Source organism: Monodon monoceros, unplaced genomic scaffold, assembly GCF_005190385.1.
Source record: "Monodon monoceros isolate NGI ecotype Baffin Bay Population unplaced genomic scaffold, NGI_Narwhal_1 Super_Scaffold_7, whole genome shotgun sequence".
In the NCBI taxonomy this organism is placed as follows: domain Eukaryota; kingdom Metazoa; phylum Chordata; class Mammalia; order Artiodactyla; family Monodontidae; genus Monodon; species Monodon monoceros.
Window position 1 is genome coordinate 82,297,618 of NW_021703784.1, and position 24,337 is coordinate 82,321,954.

A 24,337-nucleotide genomic window follows, 5' to 3' on the forward strand; every position below is an offset into this window, starting at 1 on the left:
TAATACGGATCACTGGGGACAAATTTGTGCCTCACCACTTTTCTAACAGCCAAAATTAATTCTCTAAGACTCTACTTAGAGAGTAAGTAGATATCAGTAAGGCTTACTTAATACTTACTTACTGATACTTAAATATCAGTAAGGCTCATGCAGCTCAATATCAAATAAACAAACAACCCAGTCCAAAAATGGGCAGAAGACCTATATAGACACTTCTCCATAGAAGATATACAGATTGCCAATAAACACATGAAAGGATGCTCGACATCACTAATCATTAGAGAAATGCAAGTCAAAACTACAATGAGGGCTTCCCTGGTGGCACAGTGGTTAAGAATCCACCTGCCAATGCAGGGGACACGGGTTTGAGCCCTGGTCCAGGAAGATCCCACATGCCGTGCAGCAACTAGGCCCGTGCTCCACAACTACTGAGCCTGTGTGCTTCAACTACTGAAGCCCGCACGCCTACAGCCCGTGCTCCGCAACAAGAAAGGCCACCGTAGTGAGAAGCCTGCGCATCGCAACGAAGAGTACGCACAACTAGAGAAAGCCCACACGCAGTAACGAAGACCCAACACAGCCAAAAATAAATAAATGAAATAATTTAAAAAAACGTAAAACAAAAATCTACAATGAGGTATCACCTCACACCGATCAGAATGGCCATCATCAAAAAATCTACAAACAATAAATGCTGGAGAGGGTGTGGAGAAAAGGGAACCCTCTTGCACCGTTGGGGGGAATGTAAATTGATACAGCCACTATGGAGAACAGTATGGAGGTTCCTTAAAAAACTAAAAATAGAGTTACCATATGACCCAGCAATCCCACTACTGGGCATATACCCTGAGAAAACCATAATTCAAAAAGAGTCATGTACCACAATGTTCATTTCAGCACTATTTACAATAGTCAGGACATGGAAGCAACCTAAGTGTCCATCGACAGATGAATGGATAAAGAAGTTGTGGCACGTATATACAATGGAATATTAGCCATAAAAAGAAATGAAATTGAGTTATTTGTAGTGAGGTGGATGGACCTAGAGTCTTGTCATACAGAGTGAAGTAAGTCAGAAAGAGAAAAACAAATACCATATGCTAACCCGTATATATGGAATCTAAAAAAAAAAAGGTTCTGATGAACCTAGGGGCAGGATAGGAATAAAGACACAGACATAGAGAATGGACTTGAGGACACGGGGAGGGGGAAGGGTAAGTTGGGACAATGTGAGAGACTGGCATGGACATATATACACTACCAAGTGTAAAACAGATAGCTAGTGGGAAACAGCTGCATAGCACAGGGATATCAGCTCGGTGCTTTGTGACCACCTAGAGGAGTGAGATAGGGAGGGTGGGAGGGAGACGCAAGAGGGAGGAGATATGGGGATGTATGTATAGCTGATTCACTTTGCTATAAAGCAGAAACTAACACACCATTGTAAAGCAATTATACTGCAAAAATAATGTTAAATAAATAAATAAATCTCAGTAAGCACCTTTGTACTAAAGTAATGCACTGAGTTCCTATTATATACTAGGTAGAGGACTATCACAAAATTCCTACACTGGTAGACATTACTGCTACTTGACAAGAACGTAAGGATTGGCGAGAGTGAGGAAATATGCCCAAGGTATAGTTGCCTGAGCTGGAATTTGAACCCAAGACTCCAAAGCCTTACTACTTTCACTGTACCACTATACCATATTGTTCCTGCTGTAAAACTGACAGAGTCAAAACCATAAATCAGGGATATAATTTGTCAAACAAATTTTCATTTTGTCAGAGTCTTTGCTCTCGAGTAAGAAGTAAAAATTTCAGAACTCTTCTCTAGTTTGTTCATATAAATTTCTAGGGATATATACCAAGGTATATTAAAATATTTAATAATAAATTGCTAAGGCATCTCTCAAAATAATCCTAGTCAGTATGCAAAAAATTTTTTTAACAAATCTTAAACAGGTATGAAAATATGGCAAGGCAGGCATTTGTAAATTAAGCTTCAAGAGAGAAGGGAAATTTCTCCTGGAACTCACAACTCACTCCTGGAACTCACAACAAGCAAATGTTCATCCCATAGACCGCAATTCAAATATTAGAACCCGACCAGTAAGTTTTCAAAATGGCTTACCCAGACTTCTCAGGTGGAAGACTTCCAGATGTTAAAACTCGTTCAAACAAAACTCGAGTATTATTGTCCTCTAGGATATTAAAGAAGATTTTAAATATTTTTAAAAATTCAGTTTTATAATTCAACAATGCATTATCTCATTTAATCCTCACAAAAATCTTATGCAGAGAGATCTATTATCACACCCAATATTTATAGATGAGGAAGCTTGAGGTTCAAAAAGATGAAGTGAGTTGATGTGGCTCACAGTTACTGAGTAATAGAGCCATGACTAGAAGCCAGGTCTTTTTACCTCTAGTTTAGCCCTCCTTCTATAGTATAGTGTAGTTGTAATGTCAAACAATTTGTAACAGTGTGATATCTGAATCGGGTATCTCATTTTTTTTTTAATAATGAAAATTGCATACCGTTGACATTATAAGAATCAAACTATTGATATTTTTTAAATACACTGAATGTGGAGGATGACAAGCTCAAATTTAGATATTTGATTTTCTTATTTTGCAGCACCAGGACTACTCTATATTTAACTACTTTAAATTCTTATATAGGTACCATATCTAGATTGGTAGATAAATATGCAAATGGAAAATGAATAAGAATGGTCACCAGAGGTGGATTAAAATTTAAGAGTCTCGGGAGGTCTGTAGTTGGAAGTGGAAAATGACACTTCTTGCTAAGCTCTAAGGGATCTATTAAAATTTAAGAATCTAGTAGTAAATTTACTAACACTCTTTGAACTGCATATTTTAAATGGGTGCATTTATGGTATATAAATTATGCCTCAATAAAACTGTTAAAATCCAACAGAGTAGTTGGCTTTTACTGCCTCAGGGCAGTTATTCAGTTTTACTACATGTCCATAATACGCAAAGTCAAACCAAGAGATTACATGTATTGAACCAAAGAAGATGGCACCATATTCATGGCTTTCATCTTCAACTTAACATACTGTACTTAAAGAAATAAGTAAATCCTGCATTTTATTCTTTTAGCTTTATTCCAAGCTTTGCTCCAGACACACTTTTTGCCATTCCACATAACTTTCCACTGCTTATTACATGCTGTGTTCTCCTGGAATAATGCATTTTCCTGTATCTTTAGGAAAACGATTACTTATCCTTCAAGACCCATCTCATGCTGCCTTCTCCCACCCTCTAGAACAGCACTATCCAATAATTTAAATTTGCTGCTAGCCACATTTAAAAGAATAAAAACAAACAAAAACAAAAATAAAAGAATAAAAACAGGTGAAATTAATTTTAATTTATTTTATTTAACCTAAATATCTAAATTATCATTTCAACATGTAATCAATGTGAAAAATTATTAAGATATTTTACATTTCTTTTCTACTATCTCTTTGAAGTCAGTATGTATTTTAACTTACTCCACATCTCATTTTGGCCTAGCCACAATTCAAGGGCTCAAAACTTAGTAGTCTGGTGGCTACCATAATTGCATAGCACAGCTCTGGAACTTAGATTACATGCTCCTCTCTGTGCTTCCAAAGTAATTCATTCAGGGCTCTATTACAGAATTTAGCACATGCTTTTCATGACTGCCACCATCAGCTTAAATAGTTAACATTTATTGTATGCTTACCACATTCCATATATAAGTCAAATACATGCAAAAGTTCATTTAACTATCTCAACAGTTCAATGAAAGGTACTCTTATTATAACCATTCTGTAGATGAGAAATCTGAAACACCATTATACACCTAACCCCAGAATTTATGCCACAATTAAGAATCAAATGATGATGCAATTATGTTTACACATCTGATTTCCCCAGGAGAATACTCTGAGGGTAACAATGGAGTCCTATTCTTGTACTTCCAGACCTTACTAACCAAAGCTACTGAATAAATGATGGGTTGATGAATAAACAAACTAAGACACTGATTTTAGAAGATAATAATGCTGACATCAGAGTTCATCCTCAATTTTAGAGTAAAATATTGTACATCTTAGTAACTATTCTAAAAAATCAAGCAAAACAATATAAAACTGGTAAGGAACATTCATTTCATACAAGAAAATTATATGAAAATTTTCTTTAGCCCCAGCTCAAAAATCTTAAATGCTCCACTGTCTCACTTTTTGGAGTTAAGTCCTTTTCCAGAGAGTAGAATCACTAAGCTGAAATATAAAATCATGTTTAAGTTTTATTCTTTTCTACTATTTAGGTATATAGAATGCTACATTTTTCTAAAATATCATTAAAATCACTAATATTTACCTGTGATATCTAATTTACATCTAATTATTTACATGGCACATAATTTCATATTTCTTTCTTAAATCAGTTTTTAAACCAGATCATTTTCAGTCAAGAAATTACATATCCTGGACTGTGGGTAACTAGACTAAATAAGATACATACATAAATATACAGATCCTCTAGCCTAGTGCCTGGTATAAGGTAGGAACTCAATAAAAGATGGTCATTATTATTACAACAAAATAGGAAAATAAAGATGCTTATAAACATAATGTTTCCTTTGAAATATCTTCCCCAGTAGCCTCAAAGCAGTTTACTACTTGGGCATCTTTGAGTTTTCGTGGCTAGAGATTTGTGGCTTTACCCTATTACTGTTGGGACTTTGATGCTAAATTAAAGACCATTCTGCAGAATCAAAAGGCATCAACCATTATACAATAAGTGTAAATTCATAGTTGACAGGCCACAAATATTTGAGTGCCTATCAAGTGCCTGGTTCTGGTGTGATGACAGAATATAATACATTTGAGAAAGAAAAAAACCCAGCAACATAATTTCAGAGAATGACATTGATGGTTTAATATTAAGTAACCATTACAGATCTAGAATCTACTTACCATTGAGGTGAGAAAGATAGTCAATATAGGCCAGGACATATTCTGGAATGTCTCCATATTTCTTTAGCCCCAGCTCAAAAATCTTAAAGGCAACAGATTTGTCCTAGAAGTAGAGAGGAAACTACTGATTTCCATGCAGTGTCAGACAAGATACTCAAAGAATATTAAAACTATAACATCTAAATATGACAAGGTATATTAAGAATTAAAATGGAGATTAAAATTATGTTAAGTAAAAATTACAGAGCTAAAAACCATTCAAGGGGATTCAGATTCATAAATATGGAGTTTAATAAGGTATAAACTAACAGGCAGAGTAGCCCCCACTCGCTGCAGCTGGAGAAAGCCCGCGTGTAGCAAAGAAGACCAACGTGGCCAAAAAAACAGATAGATATAAATAAATAAATAAATAATAAAACTTAATGACAGAAATTAGGACTGCCTTTCTTTTAATTAATTTATCTCATATGAAGGAAATTATTTTATCTTTATATTTTATTTGAGGACTTACCTTACTACAATAATACTCCATGAGTGCTGCAGTAACATAGACATGGTGGCGGGTTCTGGTATCTTCTCTTGCTTTTTTAAATATCATTCTTCCAGATTTAATACCTTCTGCTCTTCTTGCAAATTTCATATATTGGATATATACCTACACAAAAAAAGTATTTGTTTTCTACAGACTGTAGCATCCAATACAGGTTCACCTTACTTCAGTACTAACACGTTTTGCTGTATAAGGAAGCAATTTTGAATACTTGAGAAATAAAAAAGATTATAGATAGTGTACTATTTAAATCCGCAAGCAAATTTTTTCTGGTATTAAAGACGTGCACATTAATATTTTAATTGAGATATAATTCACATAGCACAAAATTCACCCTTTAAATGTATAATTTAACGGTTTTTAGTATGTTCACAAGGTTTTGCAGTCATCACAATTATCTAATTCCAGAACATGCAAATTAAATCTTAAGGAAGGAATAAAAGTGAAAATACTAGAAAATGCTAGTATTTCTTGATTTATTACTTTTAAAAGCCCACTGCTCTATTTCCTAAAGACCATATAATGTAACTTTATTGATAAACTATTTGAGTCATTTTATACTTAGCACCTACAGAGTGCCCCAACACATGATGAGTATGCAATATTTGTTCAATGAAAAAACATCTCTGGACTGTACACAGGGTGACTATGAGTAGGGTCCTGATTTGCTCAGTTTTGATGATGTCAAACTACATTGCCCAGTTTAGACAGATGAATAGATGGATGAATGAACTATGAGTTCCTTGAGGAAAGGAATTTTACTTATGTGTCATTATACTGCTGGAATCTAGCACAGTGCATAGCACAGATCAGTTTGCTAAATGAATTTTAAAATGATGACTAAATGCAAGCAATTAGAGCAGTGGAATCCCATGATAAACAGACAGAAAAAGGAGTATAGCTGTAGTTGACTTGAGGCAGAGGGTCTAGAGCCCCATGCATTGGCCCCTCCCCTTCCCCTCCCACTGAAAGAACTCTGCTGCACTTTTGCAGAAATTCAGGGCTTTGAAAACCACAATTACAGAGTTGAATTCAGGATAAAGTGAGTTCTTGTCCAACTGCTTCCCAGAATGTTGGTTTCTCTTGCCTCCATTTATTTAAAAAGAAATATTTATTAAGCAACAATTATGTGGTATTCAAGCCATGCTCACAAGGAAGGTGTTAGAGAAAGCTCCACTGTGGCTGGTTCATAGCGCTGCACTTACAAACAACAACAGAAGAAACGAGCAGAAAGCAGATCTGCAATTGTCGGGCTGGGAGACAGGGAAGGGGTGACTACAAGGGGGTCACACGAGGGAATTTCTGTGGGGTGATTGAAGTGTTTTGTATTTTAATTGTGATGGTTGTCCCATAACTCTATGTTATTGGTCAAGATTCATAGAACTAACAATTCAACAAAAACAGTGAATTTTACTTTATGTAAATTAATTTTTTTTTAAATTAAAGCAGACTACAAAAGTGGGAAAGAGACTTGTAAAGTTACTTACCAAGGTGGGGTCAATATCCTCAATTGCCAGAAGTCTGTTATATATACTGTGAACTTTCTCATACTTCATGCGACTCTAAGGTGGTAGAGAAGAAGTGGATATAAATATATATTCATAAACAAGCAGCATTTGAGCTCTGAGGAATCCAGAGGCTGCACCCCACAAAGGCATCTGCTTTGAACATAAATATATAATGAGCTAAGGACTAATAACTGTTCATTCTGCATTATCTCTGTCTTCCAAAAGTAATATGCCTGGCAAAGAAGCAGCCAGAAAAAAAATTCAGTGCTGCAGTAAAAAATCCAATTACAAGAAAGTTCTAAATATTTTAACTCACCTCTTCATAATCTGCATATGCAAAATAAAGAAGCATATTCTTCTTTAATAAAGTGCTTATGGCTCTTTCATATATATTAGCAGCTTCATCACTAAATAATTTGGCATTATTCATATCCTAGGAGAGAAAAAAGAAAGCTCACTTACAATAATTTCAATAAAGCTGAAAGAGAATAAAACACACACTCGTATGTTTATACCTATGGACACATGCATTTCTTGATTCTTAAGAAATCCCAGGGACTTCCCTGGTGGTACAGTGGATAAGACTCTGTGCTCCCAATGCAAGGGGCCCAGGTTCAATCCCTGGTCAGGGAACTAGATCCCACATGCATGTCGCACTAAGAGTTGACATGCCACAACTAAGGAACCCTCCTGCTGCAATTAAGGAGCCCACGTGCTGCAACTAAGACCCAGTGCAACCAAATAAATAAATAAGTAAATATTTTAAAAAATTCCAAAGACTTTTTCCATTATTTTAACATAAAGAAGAATCACAGAAGTACTCTAAATGATTTATCACTTTAATACATTAAAGAAGAGCCACTATATTTTAATTCTGACTAAGGTAGTCTAATCATATAAGAGGGTCACTAAGATTCATAGTGACATAAGATTAAAATTTTCAATACCTACACTTCATTACCAAAATTCAGTGCTATACTTTTAGCAAATTATTGCTATATCAAAACCATGAAAAGACCAAAAGGGGGAAACAAATAAATACTCACCCCTTTCTCTGCTAACAGTTTACTTGACTGCTCAAGATACTGGGCAGCTTCATACCAAATATCAGGGTGATGGCCCAGCACAAGCAGGCACTGTTCATAAGCAAACATAACTAAGGGAAGACATTTGCAACATTCAATTAGAATAAATATTATTTACAAAACTATCAATACAAGCGTCACAACTCAATTTTTAGGCTAAGACAGAGCCCTCAGTAATGAATGATAATTGGAAATAAAAAAACTTTAGTGATTTCTGGCATTATCCACCCAAACCCCATCCATTCGTCATTTATTAAATTAATATTTATTAAGTACCAACTATATGCTAGGGAATGTGAAAGACACTGTGAATATACCAGTAAATAAGACTTCCTATACTCAAGAAGTCTGCAGTATAGTGGGAAGATCGATATTAAGAATGCAGTTATGGTAAGTGATAAGTATTATGATGAGGAAAGTAGAGTGTACTCTTGAAACTTACAGCAGCAGGACTTAACATAGTTTAGAGACTCAAGAAAGGTTTCACTAAGGAACTGATATCTAAGCGAAACCTGAAGAAGGGGTAGAATCTGGTCAGATGAGAGAGTAAGTAGAGGCAGGAAGGACAGGAGTAGATACAAAAATGGTGTAGGCAAAGGAAACAGTACTTGCAAAGGCCTCCAGCTGAGAGAGCAAGGCAAGATTGAGGAATTTTTTTTTTTTAAGTTCCAAATTCTAGTTCTGACAGTGCCAGAGTAGTCTGTATCAGACTAACTCTCCTGAAAAAAAAAAAAATCATAAACTGAAAAATACAAAAAGCAACTGTTTAAAGGCACTAGAGAATGACCAAAAGAAAAAGAAACTGGAGAGGACTGAGCCCTTAAAAAATTGGAATCATACTAGGTGAGATATATATTTAATATGGCTTTTTCCCACAAGTGCAAACCCCTATGTGTATAGTTCTGGGATAGCTAGAACTCAAGCCAAATGCTGAAGTCTTACTGGCTTGAGGTAAGTAACATGGAGTTCTGGGTTACAAGAACAGCTGGAAATTAAGGGGGAAGATCCCCCAAAAGAGAGCCACAGAAGGTGGAGGCTGAAAATCTGGGCCTAATGCCCTCAAATCTTCAACTGACTCTAAAATAGACATACACAGGAAAGAATACAAACAGCCAGAGCAGAAAGCAAAGCTGAAAGAGCTGGATAGATATCTCATCAGCTGCCCACTGTAATGGAGACCAAGTCTGGAATCTGAGTCCCATCAAGTTAAGAGAGTCTGAGTAAACACCTTGAACTTTCCATTATATCTTGGGAGTAAAGACTATATCCCAGGACTAAGAGATTTACTGTGAGATGAAGGCCACTAACAGAGACTCATCCTAACAGTGTAAAACCAAGCCTCCACAAGGTCCAGGAGACCTGCCAGTAATTTAACTCCCTGCTAAAAGAAAACTCAATATTCTTCAGAGGAAGATAACAGAATCTAGTCTTTACTATGTATCATTTACACATCTGTACAATGTCCAAAAAATTTTTTTAAATGTCTAGACTTGTGACAAAACAAAAAATGTGACCCACAGTCAAGAGGAAAAGAAATCAACACCACAATGGCTCAGATATTGGAATTAGCAGACGAGGATTTTATAACTATTGTTATAAAAATGTTCAAGGATATAAAGAAAAAGATGGTATTGGCCATGGAATCTTAACAGAAAAAGGAAAACTATAAAAAACAAAAATTTCTAGAATGGAAATTTATACAACTGAAAAGTAGAATATTTGAAATGAAGAATTCACTACATGGGCTCACCAGCATATTGGATATGATAAAGCAAAGGTCAGTGAACATGGAGACAGATCTATAGAAATTACTGAATCTGAAGAACATAAGAGAAAAAAAGACTGGGAGTAAAAAACAGCCTCAGTAACCTATGGGATAATATCAAGTGGCCTAACATACACATAATTGGAGTCCCAGAAGGGTTAGTCTTGTTACCTCTTTTAGTTATAAGAGTCTGATCTTCTGTACGAAGAGGGTTGCTCTTTTCCCACTGTATGTATTTCTTCCACATATCTACCTGCTGAGCTTCTTGAGGAGTATTCTGAGGAGGCACTGAGGGAGCATTGCGGTCCAAACCTTTCATTACTGTCTCATATTCCTAGACAACAAGTATTTAGAATTCTGTGGTAAGCTGAGGAACAACTCAGATGTATGAAATGGAGTTGATCTGTTTGGAATACTTTGTTCAAAATGCCTAGTTTTTCCAAATACTACTTTGTTAATATAACCTAAAAACTATTTAAGAGCAGGAATAAAGATAACAGAAGATTACCTACCCAAGAAGAGGTTCCCAGGACTGGGTGAACAGAACAGCCCTGGGCCCTCTCTGGAGGTGATCTAGGAAGTCACTCTTCAGGACAGAGGAGTTGACAGATCAACATGACTGATGATCTGGTGGCACTGTTACTGCCACCTTTGGAGAAATGATCTGTCTTTTAAAATTTCAATAGTTCATAGTCTAGGCTATTTTCCCTAACTTCTAACAGTGTCAACGAATGGAAAGTTATGTACACAAGATAAAACTCGGTCCCTGAGAGCTATGTCATTAGACCACAGATTATTACAGTATTCGGATATGTATGAGCTGACAGGAGGGATGGATAACAACTACTTGATCAATTCTAGGTAGAACTTTGTCTCTATGACCTCTGTTTCTATATTTTAAAAAATAATTTCTTCCAAACTTGATTTATTCTATTTTGTCCTTTAACATGTCTGTAAAGAGGTATTTTGCTTCAAATAATCACCTGCTCAGACAACGTAATTAATTGTCATTAGTTAAGACTGCTAATGATTGAAAATACTAAGAGTAATACCAGATAGGGAAAGTGCCTGTGTAGATAACATACTCTCAACAAACAATATAGTAAGTGTCCTGATAGAATTCCATACCTTTGCTACCCGCCTAGCATTCATGTAATCCCTACTCCGATCTTCAATCATTTTTTTAGCTAAATGAATATTGATACCCTAAGGAAAAAAAAAAGAAAAATGCATATTATTTGAAAATTAAGTATATTTTAGTGTTAGCATAATATAGTATATTCATTTGCTAAATTACTTTAAAGTGTTTAAGAGGCTTTTTGGTTAGTAAAATAAAGGTTTGATCACATTATATGCTTAAGAGATGAAGGAGGATCTGCCTATGTCTTATGAGATGGCAGTAAGTTTCCATATGTCAGGAATTTCTAAAGAGAGGGAATGATTTGGAAAGGACCAATTATTTCACATAAAATTCTACTAATAAAGAATGATATACAGGACTTCCCTGGTGGCGCAGTGGTAAGAATCCATCCGCCTGCCAATGCAGGGGACATGGGTTCAAGTCCTGGTCTGGGAAGATCCCACATGCTGCAGAGCAACTAAGCCCGTGCACCACAACTACTGAGCCCGCGTGCCACAACTACTGAAGCCTGCATGCCTAAAGCCTGTGCTCCGCAACAAGAGAAGCCACCGCAATGAGAAGCCTGTGCACCGCAACGAAGAGAAGCCCCCACTCACTGCAACTAGAGAAAGCCCGTGCGCAGCATTGGAGACCCAATGCAGCCAAAAATAAATATATAAATAAAATAAATTTTTAAAAATAAATAAAAAATAGGGCTTCCCTGGTGGCACAGTGGTTGAGAGTCCACCTGCCGATGCAGGGGACACGGGTTCGTGCCCCGGTCCGGGAAGATCCCACATGCCGCGGAGCGGCTGGGCCCGTGAGCCATGGCCGCTGAGCCTGTGCATCCGGAGCCTGTGCTCCACAACAGGAGAGGCCACAACAGTGAGAGGGCCGCGTAACGCAAAAAATAAAAAAATAAAATAAATAAATAAATAATATAAATAAATAAATAATAAATGCAGAGGTAGCAAGGAGACATAAACATTATCATTCATGCCGAGTAGTTCTCAAAGAGTAGTCCAAAGCTTCCTGTTCCCCAAGACCCTTTCAGAGGATCCATAAGATCAAAACAATTTTCAAACAATACTAAGACATGATTTGCCTCTCTCACAAATATACAGTGGAGTTTTTCAGAAGCTACGTGACATTCAACAGCATAGCAGATAGAATTTAGAAGCAGATATGAAAATCTGTCTTCTATTAAGCTAAATACCAAAGAGATTTGCAAAAATATGAAATAATGCCACTCTTCTCACTGAATTTTTTCTTATTTTGGAAAAGATTTGTCTTAATACTATTTATGTTAAAATATAAGGAGTCTACTACTGCAAACTTTAAATGAATTAATAAATATCTTGAAACTTTCTCAGTTTTAATTCCAATATGCTAAATATTCATAGGTAAAAGCCACATCAAAATTAAAAGTTCTTTGCGGTCTTTAATACTTTTTAAAATCCCAAGACCAAAATGTTTGAGAACCACTGCTCATGCCTATGAGGGAACAGTTTCAATACCCTACATAGTTCTTCCAAATCACAGTGGACATATGAGGAACTTTCTTTTAAAGATAGAGCTTACTTGGCATGTATGTTTACATAATGGGCTTATTAGTTCAGTTTGTTAAATCATTTTCTTATGAGACAAAGATCTTGGACCACAGCCCTACATCTCACAATTATAAGGGAATAATCACATCACTGTAACCAGGTGAAAGAGGGGCATTGCAACTCATCATTACTACTAGAAAAGCAGTTCTAAAAAGGAACTGTTTCATAAGAGATCAGTGGCAACATGTGTGTGTATGACTGTGTGGATATGGTTTAGCACTGATTAAAAATGGTTTGGTAAGAATTATAATTCTCCCAGAGTATTCTCTAAAAATAACTCAACAGTAAAATGAGACTCTCAAAACATTAGGAATGGTTCTTTCATTACAATCAATATGAAAACAAACGTATGCAGCACTGATATCCAGGTACATGATATTAGAAAGGCTAGCCTCCACAAATCCACAGTGCATAAAAATTTAAATGGCTTGGTCATAATAATAAATTACTGTGGCCTAATTTACCTCTTCATACTTGTTATAGTCTCTCCACAGTTGTTCAATGTTGATCATGGGATTAACACAACCTCGTTGATAAACTCTTCGAACAGCTGTTATTCTCTGATTTTCTGCATAAGATCCAACAGCTTCCCTGGCATTGGGTAAGAAACGCCATCAATTATAGCTAAATCAACTGTTCACACAGAAAATAAAACTATAAAAATACTTACACGCCTTTTAAGAAATTGATGTAATCCACCCAAATCTAAGAAATAAAATAAAATGTTAGTATCTTTTAGTAGTTTCAAATTTTTTAAATGTATGTATTAAAAAAAATTTAACTCTACCTGATAAGACATAATTTCCATTCCAATTTTATCCAGTGCAAAGTCATATGCTTGAGCCATTTTTTCTCTGAAATAAACATGAAAGACATGTTTTTTATAGAAAAAATTGCATGTTATTAAAATGTATCTACAGCTAAAACATAATCATGATTTCTGATCATATGATCAGAACAGCATTTAAACCGCTTATACAAACAAAATGTAAAGACATCTTTGCAAGTATATAAACAAAATATAAAGACTAAGCTCTTTTGTGTTTAGCTTGTCAATGTCATTAATTTATGTACTTTGTTTCTTTTACCTACTACTTGTAAGCTTATCAAAGATAAAGGCCATGTTTTATTTATCTTTATATCATTTATTAATTTTTTAAGACTTTTTTTTTGATGTGGACCATTTTAAAGTCCTTATTGAATTTGTTACAATATTGCTTCTGTTTTATGTTTTGGTTTTTTGGCCACGCATGTGGGATCTTAGCTCCCCGACCACGGATCAAACCTGCACCCCCTGCATTGGAAGGCAAAGTCTTAACCACTGGACCATCAGGGAAGTCCCCTCTTTATAGCCTTTAAATTGCCTAATCTTACATGTAGAAGATTCAAATGTGGAAATATCTGGTTCTTTGATTAAGAAGGTAAGTTATGTCTAAAGATCTATTAGCTCTGACATAAAATTTAGGGAGAAAGAACTTCTTCAGTGTAAGATAATAAACAATAATGAAGAAAAAAAAACAAAGATAGAATTCTGGTTATAGAAATAATCTGCCTACTTGTCATATACAAAAACAGCATTTGAGAAGGTCCATTATTTAGATTCAACAAAGATAGACAGGTGGGGGTAAGTCCTAGTGAGGAGGTCAACTATACAACAATACCATTGTCAAAGATGCCTTGGAATACTTAAGTAGCATGTTACAATGTAACCTGCCAGGAGTGGTGCCATGACAAGTAATAAGATGCTTTTTATTAAAGTTTGTCAACAAGCCTGTCAACAAAGTGCTTTGGAGTTGCAAATGTACAGTGTTTCAATATAGAAGAGGGGCTTGGATGATTCAATTCTCCAGAATAAATCTAATGCCAGTGGCTTTCTTTGAAGCATTTTTTTCCATGGTTTACTGACTTCTCAGAGAATCCTGACTTTTCAAATCTTAAGTTGCTTCACCCTCTGGGGTTAAGAGGTGTGAGTTTCTATGGGATTGACTGTGTGCCTCGGGATGACTTGCATTCTTAAGCTCCTGATTTAACTTACTTGTAACTTGGTAGTTTACCCTTGGTTTCTCGGACATATGAAAGATAACACTTCCATAAGTCAATGTGCAAAACCTTCATAAGGCATCTCTGAAATAGCTGTAAATACAATAAAATATCAGAATCCACAGTTAAATAAATTTCACATGTACATAGCTGAAATGAAACATTAAAGAAACAAATTCAGCTCCTTTCATGAATTTATCTTCTTACAAATAGATGTCAAATAACAACTCCCTCTATTTTGTTTAGATAATCAAAATCATTTTCATAATTTTGGTCAGCAGAGTCTAATTATTTTCTTTTCCAAAATTTTATTTTATTTTTAAAAATTTATTAATTTTATTTATTTATTTTTGTGTTGGGTCTTCATTGCTGCGTGCAGGCTTTCTCTAGCTGCAGTGAGCGGGGTTACTCTTTGTTGCCATGCGCAGGCTTCTCATTGCGGTGGCTTCTCTTGTTGCAGAGCACAGGCTCTAGGCACACAGGCTTCAGTAGTTGTGGCTCACGGGCTGTAGAGCACAGGCTCAGTAGTTGTGGCACACAGGCTTAGGTGCTCCGCGGCATGTGGGATCTTCCCGGACCAGAGCTCGAACCTGTGTCCCCTGCATTGGCAGGCGGATTCTTAACCACTGTGCCACCAGGGAATTCCCCCAAGATTTTATTATGAACATTTTCAAGCATACAAAAGGGCTGAATAAGTACAATGAACTCCTATATAATCACTAGCTAGATTCAACAGTTGTTAACATTTTACTATATTTGCCTTATATACGTTAAGTCCTAAATTAAACTTCAGCATACATTCAAAATATTTAAGAGGACTCACCTTTTCAACCTTGTCATAATTTTTAGCTTTAATCTGCAGAGAAACAGAGAAAAATATAGAATTAACACCATTCTTTTTAGAGTACTATCACTATCTCTGAGTGTTTTGATTAAGCTTGTAAATTCATTTCTACACTTTCCTATTTAATTCTGCCTTTTGAAAATAACAATAGAAGTTTGAACCCAATATGGATAATATGCATTGTAAATATGCCTTACATAAATTAATTCTATATGGAAAAATTTTTATAAGCTCATTTATGTTGAACTTTTGTGAATTTAAAATTTTATAAAACAGTCACAAGATGAATAAATATAAACAAGGCATACTTGAATAGGGCTTTAAGTATCTAATGAAGACAAACTTAAAGCTTTATTTTCCCTGAATAGCTACTACTAGAACAATCTGAGTAGGGTAGCAAAAAAGATTTGTGAATTTTGACTACAAATAAATTTTAATCACTCAGTCAATTTACTATACTCCAGGCGCTGTGCTAGGCACTGGGGCTACCACAGTGATGAACAAAACATGCATAGTCTGCCTATGTCCTCATAGAGCTTACAATTTTACAGGGAAAACAAGTGTCAAGATGGGGGAACTACAGGGTGCTATGGGAGCATTTAGGAGGAGCATAAAACTCAGACTTATGGGGTTGCAAAAGATGTCCTGGAAGAAGTGAAGATGTTAAGAATGAGGTGTGAGGTCAGAATGGCTATCATCAAAAAGTCTACAAACAATAAATGCTGGAGACGATGTGGAGAAAAGGGAACCCTCCTACACTGTTGGTGGGAATGTAAATTGGTGCAGCCACTATGGAGGACAGTATGGAGGTTCCCTTAAAAATTAAAAATAGGGCTTCCCTGGTGGCGCAGTGGTTGAGAGTCCGATGCAGGGGACACGGGTTCATGCCCCAGTCTGGGAGGATCCCACATGCCGCAGAGCAGATAGGCCCGTGAGCCATGGCCGCTAGGCCTGCGCGTCCGGAGCCTGTGCTCCGCAACGGGAGAGACCACAACAGTGAGAGGCCCGTGTACCGCAAAAAAAAAAAAAAAAAAAAAAAATTAAAAATAGAGCTACCATATGATCCAGCAATCCCACTCCTGAGCATGTATCTGGAAAAGACGAAAACTCTAATTTGAAAAGGTACATGCACCCTAATGTTCACAGCAGCACTATTTACAATAGTCAAGACATAGGAGCAACCCAAGTGTCTATCAAGAAATAAATGGCTTAAGAAGATGTGGTGTATATATATATATATATATATATATATATACAATGGTATATTACTCAGCCATAAAAAAGAATGAAATATTGCCATTTGCAGCAACATGGATGAACCTAGAGAATATACTAAGTGAAGTAAGTCAGAGAAAGACAAATATTACATATCATTTATATGTGGAATCTAAAAAATAATACGAATGAATCTACATACAAAACAGAAACAGACTCAGAGACATAGAAAACAGACTTATGATTACCAAAGGGAAAAGGGAAGGGGAAAGGGATAAATCAGGAGTATGGGATTAACAGATACAAATTACTATACATAAAATAGATAAGCAATAAGGATTTACTGTATAGCACAAGAAACTATATTCAATATCTTGTAATAACATATTATAGAAAATAATCTGAAATGTACACACACACACACATATACACACACACTTTGCTGTACGCTTGAAACTAACACAATATTGTAAATCAATTCTATTTTAATTAAAAACAGAGTTGTTAGACTGGTAAAGAAAGAGAGGAGTTATTCCAGGCAGAAGGAGTTGCATGTACGAAGACAAAGGTTAAATAAATACTATTAGAATTCCCTTTTTTTGAGTATTTTCATCAGATGGTAGGTGGGGTTAGTTATTCATTTGTGATATATCAGCAAATCTTTGTATCAGCTTGATAGGTGAATAATTTGACTGGTTAGAGAAACCTTGGCTTGTGGTCCTTTTCAATCAATAGTATAGATAAATTTTCCCACTGCTTTCTGGCTTAAGGTGAGGCAGATCAGAACTCTGGTGACAGGCTCTTTTTCTTTTGCTGATTACTTGCTCTTTCTCTCTGGAACTTGTAAGATTTCACCCTTGATCTTCAGAGTTCATAAACTGTAACAGGATTTGCTTAAATATAGGTCTTTGCTCTTTGAGGCAGTTTAGTCAAGGCTCTGGAGTCAAATCTCTTGGGTTCACTTTTTGGCTATACACTTAACCATTTTTCCTCTTCTGAATTAGGGGGGATAATAGTACCTATTTTGTAGGGCTGTTGTAAGGACTCAACGAGTTAATAAATGGAAAGCCCTTAGAACACTGCCTAGCAGACTGAGAACTTAGTAATTGACATTTATTATTATTACCATGAATTCTGCCAAGGACTCAGCATGCCCTTTGAAGCTAGTCATGTCTTTCAGCTCGAGACTTTTCCTCTTTTTTAAATTATTGCCTCTCTTCAATCTGTTCCTTTTTTTTCCTTATTGAACTCCTATTATACACATTAGGTCTACTTCTTCTATCCTCAAAATCTGTTATTTTTACCCTTTCTTTGCCTTTTGGCTCTAAGTTTAAAAATACTTCTTCCGGCCTTCCCTGGTGGCACAGTGGTTGAGAGTCCGCCTGCCGATGCAGGGAACACGGGTTCATACCCCAGTCCCTGAAGATCCCACGTGCCGCGGAGCGGCTGGGCCTGTGAGCCATGGCCGCTGAGCCTGCGCGTCCGGAGCCTGTGCTCTGCAACAGGAGAGGCCACAACAGTGAGAGGCCCGTGTACCGCAAAAACAAACAAACAAAAAAAAAACCAAGAAACTTCTTCCACTAGATTCTCTAGGCCACAAATTTAAGTCTCCATGTTATCATTTTCCTCCAGTTGACCTATTGCCGTAGTTGGTTCAAAAATAATGGCTTTTGGCGCCAGAGGTTTTTTTGTTTTATTTTTTTAAATACTGCACTTTCAATCTCACTGTGCTCCTATTATTTTGTTCAAGTTATTGTCTCTCTCCTCCAGCAGCTCTATTTTGCTGGGGGCCTGTCCCAACAGCTTGTTTATATTCCTTTCTTGTTGCTGGCTCCTTAGATATGCAATTATTTCTTCCGTCTATTCCCTGAGCTCAGAGTTGGCAGTCCCAGTGTTGTAGTTGACCCTTCTCTACCACAAGAGCTATGTAGCAGGTGTAAACAGCAAGTTGGCTGTTGGTAGTCTTCTGACAAAAAAACAGAGAGAAATCTTTACTCAAGAGTAGGGAGGACTCAGCCTGCCAGTATGGCTCTTTTTTGGTTTCCTGGAGGCCAGGCTGATGTCAACATTCCTCTGGGGCAGAAAGACAGTGGAAGGGTGCCAAGTATTTCTGAGTCAGTTTCTTATTCTTTGTCCTAGGCACTCCACCAGCCCTGTTCTTCGAGACTCCAACAGAATCTGAGGTTTCCTTGCATCCAGCTGCTTGGCTCAGTAAATAGGTTGAGTTGAGAGTAGGAGTGAAGTAAGACAAATTCAAGTCACCAGATTCCCAAGTGTAGATGACAGATTATATACAGTTCTTACAATTGGCCAGGAAAACCGAAACTATTCTTTGGGAAAATTGGCAAAGAATATGAACAGGCAATTCCTAGAAGAGAAAATGTAAATGGTTAAAAATAATAAGTGTTAAAAATAACACTGTTGGTGGAATGTAAACTTGTGCAACCGCTGTAGAAAACAGTATGGAGTTTTCTCAAAAAACTAAAAATAGAATCATTATATGATCAGAAATTCCACTCCTGGGTATATATATCCAAAAAAACTAAAAATACTAATTTGAAAATATACATGCACCCCAATGTTCATAGCAGCATTATTTATAATTGCCAAGATATGTATGCAACCTAAGTGTCCATCAACAGAATGGATAAAGAAGATGTGGTAAATATATACAAGGGAATACCACTCATTCATGAAAAAGAACAAAATTTTGCCATTTACAGCAACATGGATGGACTGGGAGGGCATTATACTAAGTGAAATAAGACAGAGAAAGACAAATACTGTATATCACTTACATGTGGAATCTAAAAAATACAACAAACCAGTGAATATAACAAAAAAGAAGCAGACTCACAGATATAGAGAACAAACTAGTGGTTACCAGTGAGGAGAGGGAAGAGGGGGAGGGGCAATATAGGGGTAGGGGATTAAGAGGTACAAACTATTAGGTACAAAATAAGCTACAAGGATATAGTTACAACATGGGGAATATAGCCAATATTTTATAATAATTATAAATGGAGTATAATCTTAAAAATTGTGAATCACTATATTGTACACCTGTAACTTATATAACATTGTAAGCAACTATACTTCAATAAAAATAAATGCCTCCATTTAAAGCCCATTTTATATATATATATATACATACACACAATTTTGCAAAGATTACTAGAACTTGCTCACATCTTATCTATTACATTAAAAGTAATGTTATGTAAGTTTAAATAACAGGGGTCTTAAAAAATTATCTTTAGGGAATTCCCTGGTGGTCTAGTCATTAGGACTCCGCTTCCACTGCAGGGGGCGTGGGTTCCATCCCTGGTCAGGGAATTAAGATCCCTCAGGCCGCATGCCGTGGCCAAATACAAACAAACAAAAAATTATCTTTAGTCTTTGGTTCTCTAACTTGCAAACAATCATCTCAGGTGATTGTTAAAAATGTAGATTTCTGGTTTTCATAAACAGGAATCCTAAGTTATCCTAATGCGGAAAAGTTTTTAAGTGGTTGGAAACATACCAAAAAATGAACAATTTATATGTTAGTGTGATGGAATGATTGTTTTTTCCAAAGCTTCTAATAACACGGTATATTATTTTTGTAATTAAAAAAATCATTCCAAGAAAAAATTTAGGATAATTTTAATATTTATCCTTCAATATATCTATTTATCATCAAAATTTGTCATACAACTGCAATATTACTTTTTTGATGAATCATTTGAATTTTACCAAAATATGAAAAGTTGTGGTGGAGAAAAAGGACTAAATTTTAAAAAACTGTCAGCTGGGAATTTCCTGGCAGTCCAGTGGTTAGGACGCCTCGTTCTCACTGGGTTTGATCCTTGGTCAGGGAACTAGGGTCCCACCAGCCACGTGGCCAGGCCAAAAAAATAAGAGAAAATAAAAAATAAAATTGTCAACTTCCTAATATTTTCATTTTATAAAGGGAGAAGACAGTTGGAATTCTAGCAAGATTAATTAAACTTTAAATTTAATCAAATTCAAATGAGTAGTTATTTGGGGGAGAGTGAAAACAAGTATAACACTGAACAAACACAGATCTTTTCCTAACTTTTGAACACTTCCTATTTCTAGTTGTTTGTTAACTTCCACAATTACTTCCCAAGCATTAACTAAACATTGTCTTTTGAAACTAAAACTATCCTCTGGGCAGTTATTGGAACTAATGATCATTTACAGTAGATTATTTAATTTTTAAAAGTGAACATTGTCAGAAAAGTCTAAAAAAACCTGTGGTAATGTTCATTTATAACATAGTTTAGATTAGCTATACCTTTTACGTGGAACATTTTTATATGAAGATCTAAAGAAGCCACAATATTTCACTGCTCAAAAATAAGTTTTTCATAGCTGCTGTTAAGAACATATTTTAATATTTCATTGAACAATTTATAAAATGTCAGTATAAATGTCTATAATTATAGCTAGCATTTTTCTTATCAGAGAAATAAACCTCTACATGTCAACAGCATTTTGGCTGATTTCCTCAAATTCATTTTTTTTTTTTCTTATGATATAGCTTGGGGAAAAAAACCCCACCAAATCCCATAACATCAGAACTTTTTAATGTTATTTTTTAAATTATCAAGTATAATAATAATTAATAAGCACCTGTATAATTTATTTTGAATGGTTCAAAAACACATTTGACAAGTGAACCCAACTGGCAAGATGACTCTAGAGAGGAAAGTAAATTAGTAAACCAATCTAAAGAAAAAGTAAGTCTCTATATATTTTGTTTAGGTTTTCATATAATAGCCATTTGGGGCAAGTCCATACTTGTGTTTTAAGACACTACTGGTCCACACAGCAGAGGCAGAGCTAGGCCCCATCTCAAGCGAGTTAACATGGCAGTTGCTTAGGACAAATGTGATGAATAACTGAATTAATCATAAACCCACATTCTTAATTTGTCCCCTACATCTTTTCTACTCTAAAGCACAGCACATGTGCTTTCATGGAATTTAGGACAACCAATTTAAATTAAGTTTGAGCTGCAGAAGCTGCCTGATTCTGCTTCTCTTATTATCCAAAAAGCTCAGCCCCAATCCTGAAACCTGAAAGCAAATGGAATCCTAAATACAAACCCCATCTTCCATTAATTTACTCTTTTTCACTACTCTTTTCTGTTTTCAATCCGCTATGCCTTGGAAATTATGTCTTAGAAAATTACAAAATGTAAGCAGATTTAATGAATTTGGGAAACATTGAGGAATGAACTCTAAGATCAAACAACAGATTTTTAAGTTGCCAGAGAAGCTGCAGAACATTTTCCTTTCCACCCAGTCCCAATTTTAAAGTAAAGGTATCAGGAGAGGAGTATCTGCCAGTAAATTCATTTTTATTCAACAAATAATTGTGTGCCTATGTGGCAGGCTCTTTTCTATCTCTAGAGATACAGTGGTGGATTAAACTAAGTTTCATAGTTCATGGAGTTATATTTTAGTGAGGGAGTCAGATAAATAAACTAGGTAGTTTAAAATGTTTGCTTATCTGTGCTTCCTAATTTTTCCTATAATATACTGTACTATTTCCATAATTTTCCTATTAAATGTAGTTACAAATGTATGCCTACATACACATACATGGATTCACATTTAACAGATTGGCCAAAACCATGTTGTTGTCCTATAAATTTCCAGTTCCTCAAGGTACTTAAAATGTGCACAGAAATAACATTTGTTAAATGAGTGTAAAGTATAGACCACTTATAGTCTCAGTATGATTGACATTAAAATGTGCTAATCAAAAATATGATTATCTTCAGTTTTGGATTAAATTTATGTTCATTTTGATTCTTTGTACTAACCAAATTACATATTAATTAATCTACTTTTCTGAACCAACTAAAAAGTATTTGTAGCATGTTTAGGATTTACCAAGTAGATATGGGAATATGGACCTGAACTCTATCAAAGAGCTTATAATCTAGTTAGAATCATAAAATTATTGGAAAGAACAGAGGACTAAATTTAAATTATTTTCTACTTGTGCCATGTCTTATAAAATCCAGAGGAACAGGCGTTCCATGCAAATTAGAGTTACCAAGGAAAAGTTTTATTGTTCAGACGCAATCCTGGCCATTAATGAGAAAGTTTCTGTAAATTCGTGAAATAACACGAGTTTCTGTAGAACAGTGAAAACATTCACAGAAGAAAGAATAGGTATTAGGAAAATAGGTTAGCTAATTGTGGTGGAGGTCCATTACAGGAGGCCTAAAAGGCCAAGCAGAGTTTAAATCTGATACACAAAAATTGGCTATCACACAATAAGGAAAGTACAGAAACTATGGTTCATCTGTGTGTGGGCGGGGGCGGTTTGAGGGGGTAAAGGTAGGAAAGAAGACAGAGGTGGCTTTCAGTGCCATGGAATGAGGCAAGCAGCCACTAGCTGAGAGAATAGCTAAGAGGCTGTTGCTATCATCCTTAAGTGGGATAATAGTGGCCTGGGCTTGGGAGAGGGAGAACAGGGAGAGCAAAACAGTAATATAGAGCAAAAAACAATAGTCATTTTTTCATGGGAACGAAAATGGAAAATGTTATAGTAGTTGCTGCTCAATAAAGTTTACTTTTTATTACATTTGCGATGACCATAAATTCAGGTAGAAACTGTTTACAGTTAGGAGATAAGGTATTGGTTTTCAAATAAGACAGTGGGATTAAAGATGTACATTTGAGTCACTTGTTTAAAAAAAATTTATATATACCTAGAGCATGTAATACCTAAGGCATTAAGTATATTCTCTGAAGAAGAGAATATACAGACAAGCAAAGATTAATTTCTCAAAAATTATCCATTATTCAGGCAGAGAAAAGGAAAAGAACTCCAAAGAGTACTTGAGATAAGAGAAAAAGGATAAAAATCACATCAGAGAAGTCAAAGACCATTATAAGAAAAAGACGTGGTGGATGGTGGGATAGGCCACAGGTCAAAAGGAACTCTGGGTACAGGAAAGATCCGTGGATCTGAAAATAAGAAAATTATTGCTTATCTATTACAAATTTAAATTTAAAAGCTGAAACAATTCAACTTCTTAGAAGTTGAAATCAATGACAAAATACTGCTAATACCAACAGCATTTATTAAATACTTAAGGTATGTAAGCACTACTCTAAGAGTTTATATGTATTAACTCATTCAATCCTTAGAACAACACTCAAGTAAAGTACTATTATTATTTACTACTTAAAGATGACAAAACTGAGGAAGGTTTAGTAAGTTGCCCAATATTGCACAACTGAGCTCATAGCTATTACACTACATTGCTCTTTAGCAAGATATAGGTATTAGGATGTTCATTGAAAGAGTGCTTGTGGTAGAGAAAAGTCTGGAAACTTAAAAGACCAAAGGCAGACTGACTAAATAAATTATGCTTTGTCTAAACAATGGAATGGATTATGCATATATACATAAAACTTTAACATAATGATGTATATTTATAATACTGAATGGAAATATGTCCACAATATATTTTTTAAAGGAAGTGGAATTTTAAAATTGGGCACACATTTGGTATGTTTATCCAGTCTACTTATCCTCCTCATCCCACCCCCTCTGTGTCTCTATCTAGAGTGCAAGAGACATAAACTCAGGA

At 35.6% G+C, this 24,337-nt stretch overlaps 1 protein-coding gene across 1 annotated transcript in view; it reads right to left on the reverse strand.

Moving 5' to 3' along the window:
* Positions 1-24,337, reverse strand: part of CSTF3 (cleavage stimulation factor subunit 3) — a 69,949-nt gene that overhangs the window by 5,270 nt on the left and 40,342 nt on the right. Inside the window, exons 4-16 of the mRNA XM_029207366.1 lie at positions 15,481-15,513; positions 14,653-14,750; positions 13,405-13,471; positions 13,288-13,322; positions 13,082-13,208; positions 11,016-11,093; positions 10,059-10,221; positions 8,084-8,193; positions 7,354-7,470; positions 7,017-7,091; positions 5,491-5,634; positions 4,980-5,082; positions 2,135-2,204 (exon numbers count right to left, since the gene is read on the reverse strand). Of these exons, the coding sequence (XP_029063199.1) occupies positions 2,135-2,204; positions 4,980-5,082; positions 5,491-5,634; positions 7,017-7,091; positions 7,354-7,470; positions 8,084-8,193; positions 10,059-10,221; positions 11,016-11,093; positions 13,082-13,208; positions 13,288-13,322; positions 13,405-13,471; positions 14,653-14,750; positions 15,481-15,513 (1,220 nt within the window). The remainder of the gene's footprint in view (positions 1-2,134; positions 2,205-4,979; positions 5,083-5,490; positions 5,635-7,016; positions 7,092-7,353; positions 7,471-8,083; positions 8,194-10,058; positions 10,222-11,015; positions 11,094-13,081; positions 13,209-13,287; positions 13,323-13,404; positions 13,472-14,652; positions 14,751-15,480; positions 15,514-24,337) is intronic.